This window comes from Etheostoma cragini, chromosome 7 (assembly GCF_013103735.1).
Source record: "Etheostoma cragini isolate CJK2018 chromosome 7, CSU_Ecrag_1.0, whole genome shotgun sequence".
Lineage (NCBI taxonomy): Eukaryota > Metazoa > Chordata > Actinopteri > Perciformes > Percidae > Etheostoma > Etheostoma cragini.
This window is the reverse complement of record NC_048413.1, coordinates 18,138,363-18,157,020: the sequence shown is the minus strand read 5'-3', so window position 1 is coordinate 18,157,020 and position 18,658 is coordinate 18,138,363. Positions and strand designations below refer to the sequence as shown.

Sequence of the window (18,658 nt, the reverse complement as noted above, 5' to 3'; positions counted from 1 at the left end):
AATCTTATGAGCTGTGATGACAAAATGTTTGTAAATCAATTTCCAAATTTTAAAAAATAAAGAATTAAGCTCACCAGGAGACTGAAAGCAGAAACCTGTATTTCACTCAGCATGGGTAGTTTTATCATTTTTTTTATCATAGTTTTATTTTTTAATTATCAAAGTCTCCTGAAACTGAAATAATACCTCCTGCTTTAACTCATGCATCACAACTTATCACAAGTTACCTACTTAAGAACTTGAGTTACAGCCTGTAAGTGTTACCCATATGTCTAACCCTAATGTAGTGTAACAGTTTTTCTGTTTGCTGTGTATAGTGGTTTATATTATATATACACGAAATATAATGTAGCCATATGGGGTTGTAAGTAAACTTTTTTACATTTAGCACACCATTTATTAAGGCTTCATTTGAACAAAAAGCACCATTAAAAGTATGCCGAATTAGATATGAGCAGTTCCAGACTATCACTGGATTACTTTGAAGAAAACCTTAAAAAACGTGATTCAATAACGATAACAGAACATTTCCTATAAAAGTGCAAGCCCCACTGAATCCAAAAAAATATGTGAAATCGTGTCTGTGTTCACGTTATCCCCACCCACAATGGTCTCTGGCTCAGGAAAGAGAGAGGAAGTGGGTCACTCGCATAATTTCGCACAATTATCACATGGGAGTGTTTTCCTTCCAGTCAGCCGACACAGTTGTCCTTGGATGGCACTGCTAAACCGGCATTGTCAAATTACCAGTTAAAGGAAGAATAAAAACCTCTTAATCTTTAAGAATTGATGCAGAATGGAAGAAAAGATAATGAAGATCGGTAGTGCCTCTGGTTTGTGATGACCTTGTTCCATTTCCTGCCACTTCGGCATGGAGACAGCGCTGTCGGTTTTCGCCAAACCTCCTCGCATCGTCTGGTCTGAACCGGTTCGGGATGCGCGCGATCTCGTGCGCACTGCAGACTCCACGCACTGATTCACAGCACTCCGCGCCCTCCGTTTAGACCGACCTCATTGGTTGGGATGTACGGGGCCCGCCCACGCCTTCCGTGTGCTGTTTGGACAATGAGGAAGTTCCCGAGTTGTGATTGGTTAATGTCCCTCCAAAACTTGTATTTTGGGGCAGGACCCTGCGAACGGACACGCGTAGAAATGGAGTTGTAAACGAAGCGCGTGCACTTTTCAGCACCAAAAACTCGTGGACAGCAGCCAAACGGAGGAGGGAGTGTAGTCGTCGTGGGCTAGCTTATTGTAATAAACCGGCGACATTGCGGTTAGCGACGCCATACAACCGCTGCGATCGCGGGAAAACTTCATTGGTAGTTTTGAGTCGGCAAGTAAACGATATAAAGCGCACAGCTTGTGCTTTGTTCGCTCCGGCGGGCAGAGAGCTGGATATTGGTTGAAAGAGACACGTTTCAGCGGGTAAATATACCGTTATTTTCTGCTCGCGTGTCTCGGATTTGCGCGGTCTGGGTTCAACTAACTGCACGCTGGGGGGACTAAATGGCTGCTAATGAAGGGAAACAAAGGTGATAAAGAAGATTATTTATCCTAGCCGGTTCGGTCCAGACAGCGGTTGAGTCGTGGTCCTGTTTTTAGCCACATCACAACCTGCTCGTGCTGCTAGCCGCCGAGGCCATTGTTTGAGCATCTGTGTGCCATTGCTCTGCCGCCCGAACCCCGGATCCCTCGCTACCACCACACACCTACCGCCTGTGTGTTTTCACGGATTTTTTGTTAACTATTTGAATCCAAGCATACGCAATGTGTTCTCGGGTTTGGTTTGTGACCGACCGGCGAATCAGCCAGGAGTATCCTCAGGTTCAGATCCTCCGGGCATTGAAGGAGCGCTGCGCCGACGAGGATGTTGAATTCCGCTCTCTTCTCATGGATCAAATCGTGCTAACGATCAGCGAGGGACAATTAGGCAAGTATCACCCAGTTATTCCAAACAGTGGATGTCTGTCTTAACTTTGTAAAAGAATGATGCAGTGTGACTGATTATTTCAGATTAGCAGTGTTCTAACGTTACGTGTTCCACAAAGTGAATGGCAGGCGGGTACGTTATTGTTTGGGGAGCACACTGCTGTAAAGCAAAGGAGAGGGCTAGCCCGATCTGCCTGCCTGCTAGCCAGGAAGCGAAGTGTAACCACAGACGTGACCGCCTAACCCACTTTCCAGCTAGACTGCCTCCAGAGGGTAGCGGTGATGCTTGATTTAATTTCGCTGAATAGGCTACGATACAATCCCAACAATGCCCTCGATGATACGACTTACTTAATAACTAAAGCAACAGATCTTTAATATTATAGAAGCCTAGTAGTAATAGCGCATAGACATTTATAACGAAAACAAATGCATCCCATTTTTGTCAAATGTAACCCGGCGCCAGGCAGATTTCTTTTCGCAATAGCACTGAGAAGAATGCGCAAGCATGTAAACATGTTTCACACACAGGACGGGTCGCGTGGAGACTAGTCGAGTTTAAGCGATCAATAAAATAATTCCTACATAAACTGTTAAAGGTAGTGATTTAATGTAGGCAAAGGTAGTGATTTAATGTAGACCAGATGTAACGTGGTGCTAGCTTAAGTCTATTGTCTAACCCCAAGCCCCCGAAAAGTATGCAGTTTCTGGTACATCTGTGGAGCCATAATAAGGACCTGTTTTTCGTTTTTACTTGATAAATAACTAAAGTGGTACATGGATTAATCAAAACTATAACTAGTTTACCATCTCCTTATATTGTGCCTACAGTATCTACATTATATTATGATGACAGATCTTTAAATACTTCTGTGCTTTTAATATTGGTGCTGCTTTGAACACATTGTTTGTGTTCTGCTTATTATGAGATGATAACATGTTACAGTATTGACTCGGGAGGCCTTGATGAAGGTAACAGTAGGAGCCCCCAACAAACAGACACACATGGAATTTATCCGGGCGGTGTGAAGTGGGGTCGTTGTCACGTTGGATGAATAGGGGTGAGATTGAGCAGCACGTCCTTTGTAGACAACATACTGTTACATTAGGTCCGCTGTACAGGTTAGTCATGGCAAAGCTTTAAACTCAACATGGGGTTTCAAAGTAATAAAGTGAAAGGCGTTAAAGGAATAACTTGCCATAATAATGCCAAAGGAATATTTGTGAACATAATGAAATTGGCCATTTGTGGCATTCATACTATACAGGACTATCTACCACATGCAAAGTACATTACAATGTCAGAAAATGTTAGGAGATAACTCTGAAAATTAGACTTTTTTTAGCCAACACTGACTGTGTCCTACTGACCGTTAGGTTAGCAAGATACACACAACTGAAGCAAGGCAGTTAGCATGGCCTGTAATCCATCCTGGCCCCAAATCAGTAAATGTCTTCTGAGCCTTGGCTTGACTTCACAGATTAACAGCCAGTGGCTAATCGGACCACTGCTACACAGGAAGTACATGTTGTGACTCGTGAGGTGCTGGCCTTGTACACCTTGCATTGCAGGCAGCTATCTACATTTGAATTACCCACACCACATTTACACATAGAGTACAGAAACTCCAGAGTTGGAAGGTACTTTACAATGCAAAATCCATACAGAAATTGGCATCTTGACCTTAATGTCTTGAATTATGCATATTCTTTCAGGCTGTTAGAATTGTCACGTGGATTAGCACACAAAACTGTACAAAATCAGTGAGTGTTTTCAATCGTCATTGTTTTTACACTGGAAACACCATCATGTGTTCAGTAATGCCCTTGTGGTCACTGACCACCTCTTTATGTGGTTTTAGTTATTCACCACTACTGTCAGTAGTCCTGGGTGCATTTACAAAAAGAAATGTTTATTCCCAAAATGAATACATGGCATTTCAAAGTAAAGCATTATTACATTACCAACCTAAACCAAAAACAGTTGAGGTCTTGCATACAACGTACCGTATTTGCTTTGGGGTAAGCAGGAATGCAATCCTAAAACTGATAACACTTTACAGCTTTCTATTTCAAAGGTTTCTCCTTCTCTTGGCTCAAAGTCAGGTTGAGGTCCATGTCTAACACTGAAGTTAGTGGGTTCATTGTGTCCTAAGGAGGGGCGGATGAGTTTGCACACATCCACACACACTTATGTTTTAATGACCAATAATAACCCCTCACAGCCAAACCCAGCATCCAGCTAGTCGGAGGCATTTCACATCTAGACTCCCCCCCCCCCCCCCCCCCCCCCCCCCCCCCCCCCCCCCCCCCCCCCCCCCCCCCCCCCCCCCCCCCCCCAGTGTTTTGCAATCCTGGTGGCCCACTGGGCCAAAGTTGCCACCCACCAGGCCTTAGCCATTGGGAATTATTGTTTTAGATGTATATTTAGGATTTCGTTTAAATTTGGTTGAAAACGTAGACATATTTTCTAATCTCCATTTAGCTCATAGCACCAACTTAATGTAGGGACCTATGAAATCGGTCATATAGCCTTTGTTAATTCGCAATTCCATCCATGATTCTGTTATTACAGAAACTATTGGTCTCCATTCTAATGCTACCATCAGTCTGTGACTGGCCCCAGCCACGCCCTCGCCAAATAAAAGACACTTGTCACTGGGCTAAACAACTTTTTTGGGGGAAACCCGTCATCCCATGTTTAAACAGAGACCAGATATGAACTGATGCCACAATCCTTTGTGATCCTGGCAAATGTTAGGGTGTACGGTTTTACCCCAAAGATGATAAATGCAACACTCCTATGTCCATGAATGGTAACATCAAACATTAGGGTAGTCTTGGTATCTTAATTTACCACCAGAAATGTGAGTGTAAGTCAGCATTAACTTACATGTGGTTGAGATACTTTAGCTGTAATGGAATTCGATGTTAGGTTATTTATGAAGCACAGACTCCCCATTTTTGACAGAACAGACCATATGATGATGATGCTCAGCAACAAAATGGTATAGCTGTTATCCTGGTTTACATCTACAAGCTCTTGTTTTATTTTCCAGGTGGTTAAAAACCTAATCCATGCAACTGTAGCCAGGGTTCTCCAGCGAGCTGAAACAGGTCCCCTAGCCTGGGGTCCATTGTTACGCACCGTAACTGCTTGTCCAGCAGGCTTTGAAGGGGTTGGGAGTCAAGCAATACAACCTGTTCCTAACAGACACACCCTCAAGGCACCCCGCCCCCCCACACACACACTGCACTAGTTTTATTAATGCTCAGCAAATATGTATGTTTAATTTTAATATAATAAGAGTGAGCCTTTAGGCCTGTGTTGCAAATTGCAAATCCCTAACAAAAAAACACTTGTGTTAAATAGCCAGCAGTAGCCTATCTTATTTGCAAGTTCTCAAATACCGCCAGAAGCGTTTGCATTTTATTGGTGTTGACAAAGAGGCTCACAGTACTTGCTTTTTCTAGAAAAGACAAAAACATATATAAAGGGAGATAATTATTCAGATGACAGCAACATTGACATCCTGAAAAATTGCTGTGACTTTTATTGTTGTACCTGAAACCACTATTCCTAGGATAACAGATCCTTATGGTTACCCTTTCTTTTTATAGTCATGACTCATTGGTCATACTGCAAATAAGAACTAGCTTTATAATTTGCATCATTGCAGTAGTCAAATGGAATGGTGTCTGCTGTGCTATATGATTATTGGACTCTAAACCTTCCAACTTTATATTTTCTGATGCTGAAAGGTTTTGTATCGTTATAAAAACTGTAGTAGGAATTGGCTGGAAGTTATCACAAGCTTCCATTTTTACATAAATGACAAAACCCCAATAAAATTGTTCCTACTTTTTAGTCCGTTATCAATTTAGATAAAAATAATTGGGTGTCATCTTATCTTATTGAAGCGTCATCATATAACCATGCTTAATGTGTGAAATATAGTACACAGTAATATTGCGATGCTTCTTGGCCCTAAACCAGATTTTTTTGAACATTCATCAGTGGCAGACAGTATGATGTGTTTGTGTACATGCTATTTAGCCAGATATTTTTTTGTCTCATGATATGTCCTGTGTACTTGAGTCAGTGAACCTGCTGCCCCATCAGGATAGTTTAGACATGATACCCAGAGGGAGACTGCATTCAGAGCTGGCACGAGCCACAAGCCAAGCATTGGCACAGCATTTGTCGGGATCGCCTGCTTTGTGACGTTGCAGCGGTATGCATAGAATGCTTGTAATGCGCGTTAGCTTTGTCAGGCAGATTGAAAATGGGACGCACAGATACAATCCTTTGAACCATAAAAACATTAGTCTGTCAAATAGGTAAGACAAATCCCATGAATTGTAAGTATAAACAGGTCACACCGACACTACATGTACAGTGTCACACAAAAACCCATGTTGCCTTGGTTATGTACCGAAACGGTCAGGCGGGTTTCTGAATGTTTTTTCAGTAGTCACATGCCGTACAGTGCAGTGCACACGAACACTTGCAGAAATGAATAGGACTGATTCATCTGGCTGCCTCATTGGTCTCTGTGTGGTTACCCTGGAGATGGAGACGAGCACCATGAACACTGAATACTGTCAAAAACCATGAGACCCCATCCCCTGACACTTCCCACTGTAATACCACTCTCGGTGCTATCAATAGATGCACAATCAGAGCAGTGTGGCTGGAGAAACAGTAAATGATCCTGCTTCTATACTAAAATTGTGAGAAGTAGGAGAAAAGGGAGGGGTGGCAGTCTTTTCATGGCTTCATACTCCTTTTTTCATGCACCTCTATTTGCCCCTCCCTCCCTTCCTCTCTTAAGGCTACAAGACATCCCTGACCTTTTTTGCATGCTACCTTTCTCTTGTTCCCTCCTCAACTTGTCTGCACAGTATGACACTAAAAACAAGTGTTGGCCCCACCCATAGTCTATGCATGAGACACTATGTAGACTTGCACATCTGCTGGCACATCAATGGCTGTCTCTTCTAATAAGTATGCAGCAACTGTCAAGCTTCTGGTGACCTCTGATGATCTCAACCAATTGCGTTCCCTGTCACTATTGTGAGCCTGCAGTTTCTAAAATGGCTGAAATTCCGGTCACAGTACAGGCGGAACGTTATGCCAGTGACATATGTGTCACCTCCCTTCTATCCCATACATATATATGTGCATTCCCCACACAAACGCACAGGTTTTCTTGTCACCCAATTTGTTCTTCCCAGATGAGCTGTTGGGTCGCATCGCCTGTTGGAGAATCTCACAGTCTGTCTGTTTCCTCTTCTCATCCAGGGTGACAAAGTAACACCAGTCACCAGTGAAATGCTGCAAAATCTCAGACTATGGCTACTGAATTTGCCATCTGTGTTTGGCAATAATCAAGCCAATATTCGGTTAAAATATTTTTCTGTTCTGCAGATCCAAATATCTGTTGATAGAGACTAGAGAATGCTAGTGAATGTTGAAATTTGCCAGATTTGTAGCCTGTAGAATAGTTAGTGGATACTTTATTCTTACCATTATACTATCCAAGCTTCTCTTTGCCAAGTTTTCCATGGCTTATACATGCAGTGTTGAATCAATGACCTATTCAGATGTGTTCAGTTAGCCGTTGTTTTTACTTAGCTCGCATTGGCTAAATAAAAGTGGTGTCAAGTTGAGACGTTGAAAACCGATGTCATTTTGACTTTCAAACAAACAAAACACCAGGGTTTCGAATAATAGCCTGATAGCCCTGATAGGTGTTTAAATTCAAGACCCCTTTTTCAGACTCTGTCTATCTGTCCCCCACCGCCCTACATTGAGACAATATAGTGTATAGTGTCAGTACATCAGGATGTTCCCTTTTCAGTCAAAGAAGAAGACAAAATTGGCCCAAAAGGCAGAAGAGCTGGCAGCACTGCAGTGGAGTACTGTATATGAATATGGGCAGTATGTAAATGTCGCACCAGCTGGCAAGGCCGGATCCAAATTCATGACTTAACATCACCAGCCTTGGAGCTGGCTGCCTCTGCCTGGTCCTGTAACCTGGCCAACTCTCAGTCAGAGCTGTGTGCTGACAACTGGGGCAATGTCCACACAAGAGAAGTTCATTTTTCCACCAGGAGATGATGGTGGATTTTAAATGTCACCAACCACTTTCACAATTTTTCCTGTTCCAGTAAAAATAGCTTTAAGTATTTACTGGTAGTTATGTTAAGAATGGCGCTTAGTTTTTCAATGTGGCAAATAGGGAAGACAAGGCAGGTGTTGGCTAATGGTTTTGGTTCCATGAGTGCCAGAAACAGAGTGGATATGAGTATGTTCTTTCTGTAGCGGTTCCGAATTGTGTAGATTGCTCTGAAGAATTTACTAAATTATGAGGTTCAGGTCCAGTGTTTTTTCTAATTTGTATACCCACCCACAGGCTAACAAACAATTTTGTCGCCTTGTTTCCACCCACTCTTCCTCAATCTTTCCCTCACTCTCCAGGGCTACGAGTGGAGCAGGAATTGGTGACATCTTATCCACAGGTGGTGGTGGTACGGGTGCCCACACCCTGGGTGCAGTCAGATAGTGACATCACTGTGCTGCGCCACCTGGAGAAGATGGGCTGTCGGCTAATCAACCGTCCCCAGGCCATACTCAACTGTGTCAACAAATTCTGGACCTTTCAGGAGCTGGCAGGCCATGGCGTGCCTCTTCCTGACACCTTCTCTTACGGTAAATCTTGAGGTTTATCTTTTTCACAGTGTTGGTATGTAGTGGTGGCACTGTGTTGTTGTAACTGATGTCTGAAGCAGTGTGCTTCTTTGCCACCATAATCAGCAAGTCAGTGGATGAATGTGTGATATAACTATGGCTGGGCAATAGGGAGGAAATCGGATACCACGACATTCTTGACCAAATACCTCGATATTGACATTTTGGCGATGTTCTAGGGTTGACAATTGGTGCTTTACCAAAACATCTTTACACTTAGATTTTAGATAAATAATCATCAGTAATGTGGACCTAAAGTGTAAGTGGGGAAAAGGCACATAATAGAACAGCTAGAACAGTCTGGTAAGTTCAGAAAAAGTACATCACTTTTCTGTACTTTAAAACCAGTCAAAGATAACACTTATATCACGTTAATAAGATATTTAAAATCTATCTACGATATCTAGTCTCAGGTCACGATATTAATATAATACCAACATAGAATTTTACTAAAGTCCATTTTACCTTAGGTAGGACTCTCCGGGTTCAGGGCAGACTAGGGCTGCACAAGTAATCAAATTTTATCACGATTTTGGCTTCCCATGGTCAAATTTGCGCAATCAAGCGATATTTTAAATGCGTCATTCCGCAAAGCCTATCTACCGCTCCGTAAACCACTGTCTGATCATGTCCAAGAGTTATACCTCGGTCTCAAGGTTTACCCGTTTACCAGTAAACGCAACATTTTGTCCCGTCTGTTGTTTTTCAGACAACAGCAGTGACGATTGCTAGTCGGTGCTACTTAGTGTCTGTTAGCTCACAGGGCTCTAGGGTGCGACCAACATTTTTCCTAGGTCGCACCGGTGCACCATATGTCCTTGCATCTGCTGCCTCTCCACACAGTAAGCAATGTAATTTATATCGTATATATGGTTTATGGTTTAATTTTCGGTTACATGACCCATTTCTTCTGTAAGACTGTGCCTGTGTTTGGATCTCTCCTCTTACTCTTCATGCAGCACCGCCCCCATTCACTCACACACGGCTCCCAGAGAGACACAGCAGTGGTCCACCCTTCTGACATATCGCCACAGTTTTAATTGTTATTAACACAGCTATATATTGTTAAGCATGAGAGGCAAACCTGTATTTGTACCAGTGTTTCCGCTGGTAACCCTGCTATCGCGGCCGCCATTGCGAAAAAAACAGAAGAAGTTATTAAATGTAACTAACTTCAGTCCGTTGAGTAATAGCATGTGAGACGGAGCATGATGGACCCCGGCGAGAGATGGCCCATGGCCAGAATATCATAGTTCGTAAAAATGCAGCGCAGTGACAATACAGACATTTTATATGTACACAACGTGTGCAACTCTGCTTACCCCGTGCTGGACCCATTCATAATGAGTCAGCCGTCCTTCTGTGAGTACGTCCATTGCACTCTCCCTAGCTCTTTTAATCAGTTATTGTTGTAAACAAGTGAAGGAGCTTTCTCAGAGATGCGGTTTTTTTTTTTAAACATATTGTAAGTTATTTATTTCAGATAATTTTCATTTAGATGTGTTGCAGCTGTATGGATGTACAACATACAACTTCAAGATAAGAGGAATGTAGCGCAATATTGATGTGAAAGCAGTTATAAATAGACTATGTGACAAATAAAATTTGTTTTCGTTAAAATCAACAAATAATCGTGATAATTAATCGAGATCTCAGTTTTGATCAAAATAATCGTGATTGTCATTTTGGCCATAATCGTGCAGCCCTAGTGCAGACTACAGAATGCAGACTGTGAATCCTTTCAACAGATTAGACATAAAAGTGTTACACAAAAATTCACAAAACAAATAAACACAGACAGACCCCCCCCCGCCCCATTTTTTCCATCGGGATTTCTGTTGTCTAAAAAGTTTATGTACGTCAGTGATATTACTTTTTCCATTTTAGTCAAATTACATGAAAACAAGTTTGCACAAGCTATAGATTATGGGAAACAAATAGATGTAAATAGTGTCTCTAAGTATGTATACACAAATTAAAAAGGCGTATAACTGCATCGCTACAGTTATTATTAGCATAAACACCAGTGTTGTTTTTTGTCATTTCACTCATATTAGTAGCTTCACAGGATTTCCACTTGTGTCTCTGTAGAGACTACAGATTAATAAACTATCAGTTAGACAGTCACTACTCCACTGCAATTACTCAAACAACAGAAAGGAAATCACATTTATATACCTGGTCAAATCCTTAAAGCTTTCCACTTAACTTTGTTTATCATTTCACAATTTCTCTAACACCACTGATTTTAACCTACTGTTTATAAAGGCAAGCTATGTGGGGATGCGGCCCTCACAACACAAGCCAGGCTGTTGTTTTATTGGTTTGTAGTTTGATAGTTTTTTAAGACGAAACAAAGGCTGACCAGCCACGCCACACATTTCTTTCTGTTTTCTAAAAATCGACAGAGCTGTGGTGTTTGTGAGAGCAGACAGAGAAGGATACAGACAGAGAAAAAAATAAAGAGGGGGTGTTTGGCCTACATTCCATTTGTCTCTCTGCACAGTAGGCCAGGCGATGCATGCCGAGCGGCTGGAGAGCTTATGTAACACCAACGCCCCACCCCATGCCCCCCTCATGATTTTTCTAAATAAAAGATACCATTGCCTTCCTCTTGCCCTCCACCTCAGCAGCCTATGACGTGTTTGGGCCCACATTTGCTGTCCCCTCCTCCTACTTTATCTCTTTCACTGAAAACACGTGTGAACCAGCGCATCTGGAAAAAGCTTTGTGACGGGTTTATGCACATCTGTTCCCTTGACCAAATACCAGACAAGACCAAACATGCAAACAGAGATGGTAGTAGGGATGAAAATACAAAGAAGTTCTTAACCTAAATTTTTCCATATTTCTTTACACATTTTTCAATCACTTCTTAAGCCAAAAGCAGGGAAAGCTGCTACACATCTGTTGATTGTGCTGCCATTCTGAGTTAACGTCAGATATGGTCAGCTGCTTCACATTAATGCATCTCTCAGTGACTGCTCTGTTCCATTCTCATGAATCAAGCCGCAAAAGAAGTATCAGCTCAGGACTATACTCCTACAGCCTTGTTGTTTTGAGTCACGTCTGTTGCCATAGCAACAGGCTACATTCCCTCCCCCCACTATATTCAGTGCCAAAAATGTGTGAACCATGCTATTAACATAAGGACAATTTTAATGTGTGTGTGTTTTGTGTGTTTGTTTGTTTGTGTGTGTGTTTGTTTGTGTGCATGTGCATTTCCCAGGAGGGCATGACAACTTCCGTAAGATGATTGACGAAGCTGAGCCACTGGGCTACCCTGTAGTGGTGAAAAATTCACGTGGCCACAGAGGTAAGACCATCAGTCTATTTTCTTCCTGACACCAGCTCTATTTACTATGCCACGCCTCAGAATTCTGTATGCTGCAGGGCAGGTCCCTAATGGCAGCTCAGTTCACCCTTACATGAAATTCATTGTCAGAGTGTTAAATGATTAGGGTGGTGCTGCAACGAAACAGAAGCTTGTAATGTTTGCAGCATGGCTGCTAGGTTCATCATTTTTGTTTCAAATAAACTGACCCTGGTTCCTTCATTTTGCATGAATTCACAGGGGGCTTGTGTGGAAGGTTTGAGCCTAACCATTAATGTTGGAGATAAGCCCCAGTGTCTGCTGACCCATTAGCCCTTTCCTATTCATAGTTATTGACACTAGACTGCCTCGCCAAGGAATAACAATGTACCCTGGCACAGGCTGCCATCACAATGCATTGTTAGGGAAAGCAGCCGTTGGTCAACTGCTAACTTGACTCTTTTTATGGACTTACACGTCTTTCTTTCCCTCTGTGGGTGACCATTGTCATTTGCTAAAGTCCAGCTTGCCTTCCTTCTGCTGAGCAAATATAAAGGCTTGTAAACATATATAAAGTACTGTTTCAAAGTCTTAAGAATCCTTGGTATTAATAAGTCAATACTAGATCCCAAATTTAAATTACATGTGCTCTTCCTGGCCAGTTGTTTGGAGTCATAGAACCATTATTCCATTTTTTTAAAGTGTGCATGCCACTGTCTACCTTCACTTTTTTGTGATGTTAAAAAGGGATTGCCTTGTCATCGTGTTTGGATTGCCACTTACACACAATGTACACACACATAGCAATCACAAGATTGTTCCTGGTGCTGGATCAGGGCTTGACAACCAGGAGACAGAGCCAAGTGGTGCTAATTAAAACAGGCATTTTCTATCCTCTGTGAGAAGCAATTCTGCGGCCGCTAAAAGGAGTGTGTCATCCATTATATAAGAAACGGGAACTGACATTAGACATGGTCAGCAGAAAGGGCTTCTTGAGGAAGTTATCCAAGCTCAACTATAATTCCAACTATAATATCACTCAAATGTCAGACCCTCTTGGCATGTTAATATAAACAGGTCTACATTATCCTGACCGCCTGAAATCAGTTTTCTTTCCCTTCTTTTATTAATTATCTTTCCCTTCTTCCTTCATCTTATATGTCCTTCCCTTTTCCAGGCAAGGCTGTGTTCCTGGCACGGGACAAACACCATCTGACAGACCTGTGCCACTTGATCCGTCACGATACCCCCTACCTGTTTCAGGAGTATGTCAAGGAGTCGCATGGCCGTGATGTCCGGGTGGTCCTGGTGGGCGGTCGTTTCATCGGCTCAATGCTACGCTGCTCCACTGATGGTCGGATGCAGAGCAACTGTTCCTTGGGTAGGCAGACGCCCAAGAGTAACGATGACACATTGAATTACTAAACTATTGAGCACTGTCACACACATATTATATTACTGTCCGCTCTCCCTTACCCTCGTTACAGTTACCACCAATGCCAGCTCTGCTGCACGGGAACAGTTCTTTTTTTGTCGCATGTTTTAAGAGTAGTCTCTTATAATATATATATTTACTTTGAATGTAATGCTTATTTAAACCATACAGGATCTTACTTTAAGTTTTTTTTAAACACTTAAACGTAATAGATACCTGCAGACTAGTCGCTTTTCTGTAAAAATCGCTGTTGGTGAAAAGGGCATCCACGTGAATCGAGTAGATCCGAGGGAGGGGGGGGGGGTGTACAATTTCCCATCTGTATTCTTCTTCACAGTAAAATTTATTTGGGGATACGGATACAACGCAATGTTAGTTCAATGTGAATGCTAATACTGCACCGGTGCCTTAACAACCATTATCTACCGGACCAAATAGCAACACGGACTTTGGTGCCTCTGAATAAAGAGGTGACACCTTTTCAGCCCTTCTGAGTTTGCAGGTATGGAATTAGACAGCCATTAAGTATTAACAAAGACCTGTGTGCCACATTTAAAGTGTCACAAGGTTGCTCTAATCATTACTGTGTTGAGGACAATATTTAATGGTCATAGGTTCATATAGGTCAATAGGTCATATGGTTCATTGCTCCATCTGCTATATAAACCACTTTTGAGAAACAGTGCCAAATCAACAAGCTTGTCCTGAATCTGCCCTGGAGACATGAAGCAACACAACATTCCAGCTGATGGGACTGATTTTCAATGTCAGGGCATGAGCCGTTTTGGTCTAGTTGAGGCCGTAATGCGCTGCGACATATTTAGGACACCAGTCATCCGATTATTCTGCATTTATGAAACAGATCATGTTGACACTTGCACTGACAATATCTGATGTGATACGTGATTCAATGTCATTAAATATTTAAAAGAATTATTTAAAAATATTTCTGAAATCAATCACGTTTTTTAGGACTGCTCTTGATTCATAATAGATAATGTTTAATCTTGATGGTTAAGTTAACTAGTTTGATGTCTCTGTCTCTGGATTGTTAGGTGGTGTAGGTATGATGTGCCCTCTGAGTGAGCAGGGAAAGCAGCTGGCCATAGAAGTGTCGAACATCCTTGGCATGGATGTGTGTGGCATTGACCTTCTGCAGCTCAACGATGGCTCATTTGTGGTCTGCGAGGCCAATGCCAATGTGGGCTTCATCGCCTTCGACCAGGTCTGTGGCATGGATGTGGCAGGCATTGTTGCCGACTACGCCCTCTCGCTGCTCCCCAGCCGCCTCACTCGGAAGATGTCCCTGCTGTCCGTCGTGTCGAGCACCAGTGAGACCAGCAGTGAGCCTGAGGTGTGCCCTGTTCCCACTGGCGGTGGCTCACTGCCCGAGGCTGTCTGCAACATGAGCATGGGATCCACTTCCAGCGAGAGTGACCCGGAGCTGGCTGAGCCCTCCCAGTCCTCGCCCTGCCAGTCCACAGCCCCCACCCTGCCCGATCTCCCAGACCTCCCTGATCCAGCCTACAACTTCAACACCCTTCTCGCCAATGAGATCAAACTATTGACTGAGTAAGATTCAAGCAGCTTCATCGCACACAAAAACACCACCAAGACATATTGAAAACACGCATATACACATCTGTACGCATGGCAACAGAAGTTCCTTTTAAAAACACATATTGATCCAAAAATATGAAAACATCGGAAGAGCAGAGAAAAACACACATACAGGCACAACCACAGAAATACAGATGCCAAAACATGAGCCTTCTCCTACTAACTCCCTTCAAAAATAACAAAGATCTGAGGCTGCTCCCCTGACTCTCCTCGCTTTGCACCTCTACTCCCAAACTGCAAACCCCATTATCCAAACTTAGCTTACACTGCAGCATGCTGGCAAGAGTGGGATATAGTACATAACATAACTGCCTATTTGGCCTCTCCTAGGTTCAATTTTGCAAAATATTGGGGGTGAAGGTGACTGCTTTGTGGGGAGGGTGTGGGATTCCCATAAAGGCAAACACCTGCCATATTTGTATCCTTACTATACCATATTATTTAAAGGAGAATCAACAGCAAGTTGTCATAAAAAGTGGTTTCCTTGTGATACCGAAGTAAGGTTTGGTGAATTGGAGGTGAAATTAAGTGTTTTTTTAAAGTGATAAACTCTTTGGGAGAGGAATACATCCTTATGCTTGGCACATTATACTGACAGTTCCAATGTAGCAACATAGTGCTCCTGTCAAGGACACAGAACAGGATGGGGACCAGCAGCAACTGGAGATGGAGAAATTTCATGTCAAATTTACTGTTATTCATAATAACTGAAAGGAGACACAAATTCACTACATGATATGTAAATCCAACTACAACATAATGTACACGCAATGTTTTAACTCTTCTATAAATACAATCCATAAAATCCCAATAATACCAAAATGTAGCCGGAGCTACAAGCTACAAGCTAGCTGCTTCATTGAGTGAATAAGAGGCTGACGCTGTGCTGTCAGAACCATTATCCTTTTCATGCTTAAAAAGGAAAATTATCAACTCAGATTACAAACCCACAGCACCAGAAAATTATCCTTGGTGCTAACACGGTGTCCTTTAATTTATTCTCTGTTTACTGTGAATGAAGCAGCTAATGTACATGTAAGAAAAAACTGCCCTAACATGTGCAAGGTAGTGGAAATAACAAATAAAAGTTCTGTTTGAGAGTCAAAACCTGAAATATGAAAATGAATTAAGTGCCATGACTCAATTTTGGATTTTATATTCCTAGACAGCTTGTTTGGTTAGCCTTACCAGCAGCAGCAGTCTGCTGCATTTTAAAATTCATAATGTCTAGCACTTTATGATAAACCAATGCATTTTTTTTTCTCTCTCTCGCTCAGATAACATATTTAGGAAACATGAGAGTGTGAAAGTTGCGTCTACACCTGCGAACAAAATATACCTCAAAACAGTGACTTCTCACTGCCACAGGATGACATACTCAAACATACAGAACATATCAGCCAGGATCCTTGTGGTTATCAAATGGCCCCTGATATACCAGGTGTTCCTTCCCTTTATGTCTAAGAGCTAAAGAGGTAGTTGTGTATTATTTTTATTCCTTTTTATTTTTTTTAGCTGTTTTTGTAAATATATAGGTAGCAAATTAACTTCAGTGCATACTAGTATACAGCTAATGAAACTGGAATGGCTGACATAACTGCCAACATTGACATTTTTCATAAGCTATTGTAGACCAATTTGTTTGTACAGACCTGCAATATTGAAAGGTAAACTAAAGTTTGGTGCTAACATTTATGGATTTGGTTAGATGTGTTTTCTCAGTCATATGATTTGTAGATTATACTTTTGTTGTTTTCACCTTGTTTTTTTAATAACGTGAAATGAAGGATCCTACACACAACATATGTTGGCATGATGTACAAATAAAAAATGGGAACTATTTTTTTGCAGTCTCTTTGAACAGAATGTCACTTTTTTCTTTCTTAAAAAAAGAAAGGAAAACAAAAATCCAGGGATTTTAGTGGCCAAGAGCATATTGCTTGCGTTTTTTGTTCCTGTAGATTTACCTCCTGAATGCCTTCTGAAGTAACATAGAGGTAGGGTATGCTAGGATAAATGCCATTCATTAAAGGGGATTTTCGGTATTTTCCAAGCTTGACCCTAGTTCCCCATGTATTCGTGTCCAGTTGACTAATGTGAACAAAATATTTGAAATTGGTCTAGTATCGAGCAAGAATGCTGTAACCAGCAGCCGCGATCCGGGCTACGATGTAACCCTATAGGGCAAATGCGCACCTTCATTTTCCGTCCACTGAAAGTTCCGTTTTTGTCACTGACATTATATGTGTCTGACTGATTATGGAAAGATGGTGAAGTTTCATTCTGAAATCTTAAAAGGTGACTTGTAGGACCCATGGATGTTTATTGTGTGGAACTTGAGTGGGGAGAGAGGAGTTCTGGGGGGTTTGTTGTTTTGGAGTACAGACAGCATAGCTTTCTGCTATCTAAAAGATTTTCAATCGTGCATTTCCGCAAGTTAACTTAGAGAAATGTCGAGATACACTTTACACAGCTTCTCATAGACATTACCTTTGGATACAGACAGGCTGAAGTTGAGGCTAGTTTTGCTACAGCTTCAAAGGAATCATAACACTGCGGTCCATACACTGCGCCTTGCAGACCATCTGGTCTGCAGTGACCATTTTGAGCGTGGATGACTACTGGCAGCCAAAGAGGAGATGAAATCCTATACCAAAGCACAAGAAAAATGCTGTTCCAAGAGTGTTGAGCTGCAGACTGAGTGGAGGTAAGCTAATGCTATTAGCTAGGGTTACTGTGTCGACCTGGCATCAGTAAGTTACACGCGAAAGCACGGCAGGATAAGGGCAGCTTTTTCATCTTCCCATAATGTAGTCAGACACTTTGAATAACAATCTGTGCCTGTCTGTGACAAAAACGGCACTTTCAGTGGACATTAATTGACGGTGCGCATTTGCACTATAGAATCACATTGCAGCCCGGTTAGCGGATGCAGGTTACGGTGTTCTCGCTCAATACTGGACCAAAGATTAGACGCTTAGACAGAAATGCATGGGGAATAGGGTCCACCTTGAGAAATACTTAAAGTCCCCCTTTTAAGTATAATTTACAGCTCTGATCAAAAGCACAAATGTAAACCCTTAGTAGTTCTACGTAGAGTCGTCATGGTTTGTAGACTCATAACCCTTTCTGTTGAAAACAACTCAGGGAAGCAGCCTGGATCTCACCCCTGACACCCAAAGGCACGATACACCCATCCTAGCCTAGAGACATGTCCAAAACAGTACACATACCTACAGGCAGACAAAAAGATAAACAATGAAATGAAACACAATGAAAAAAAGGTTGTAAACTACAGTATAAGACAATGTGGTGTATACCATGGTTAACATGCTCTTTTTTTCCTTGCTTGTTTTATATTGTTCCTTGTTTTCTTCCTTAATTTATGCTATTTTTTTAAGGAAAAAAGTGGTTTGCACACTAATATTGACTCAATAAAGTGAAACCGCTGTGAAGCTTGATTTTATTTTCCTTTTTTGTGGGCAGAATTTACTAACTGCCCGGAATCAAACAGGGGCCTGCTTGAGGGGGGCCAAATCTAAACCCTGCAGACAACTTTTATTTTATGTCTGCTGCCAAGTGATCACAGTGGCTCTGCTGAGAGAAT

The 18,658-nt window shown here is 42.0% G+C and overlaps 1 protein-coding gene across 1 annotated transcript; it reads left to right on the top strand.

Moving 5' to 3' along the window:
- Window positions 1–672: 672 nt before the first annotated feature.
- rimkla (ribosomal modification protein rimK-like family member A) lies at window positions 673–18,512 on the top strand. The gene is made up of 5 exons (XM_034877784.1): window positions 673–1,930; window positions 8,414–8,644; window positions 11,913–11,999; window positions 13,174–13,377; window positions 14,487–18,512. Exons 1-5 carry the CDS (start codon window positions 1,768–1,770, stop codon window positions 15,005–15,007), a joined length of 1,206 nt encoding a protein of 401 aa, XP_034733675.1. The 5' UTR covers window positions 673–1,767; the 3' UTR covers window positions 15,008–18,512.
- The last annotated feature ends 146 nt before the right edge of the window (window positions 18,513–18,658 follow it).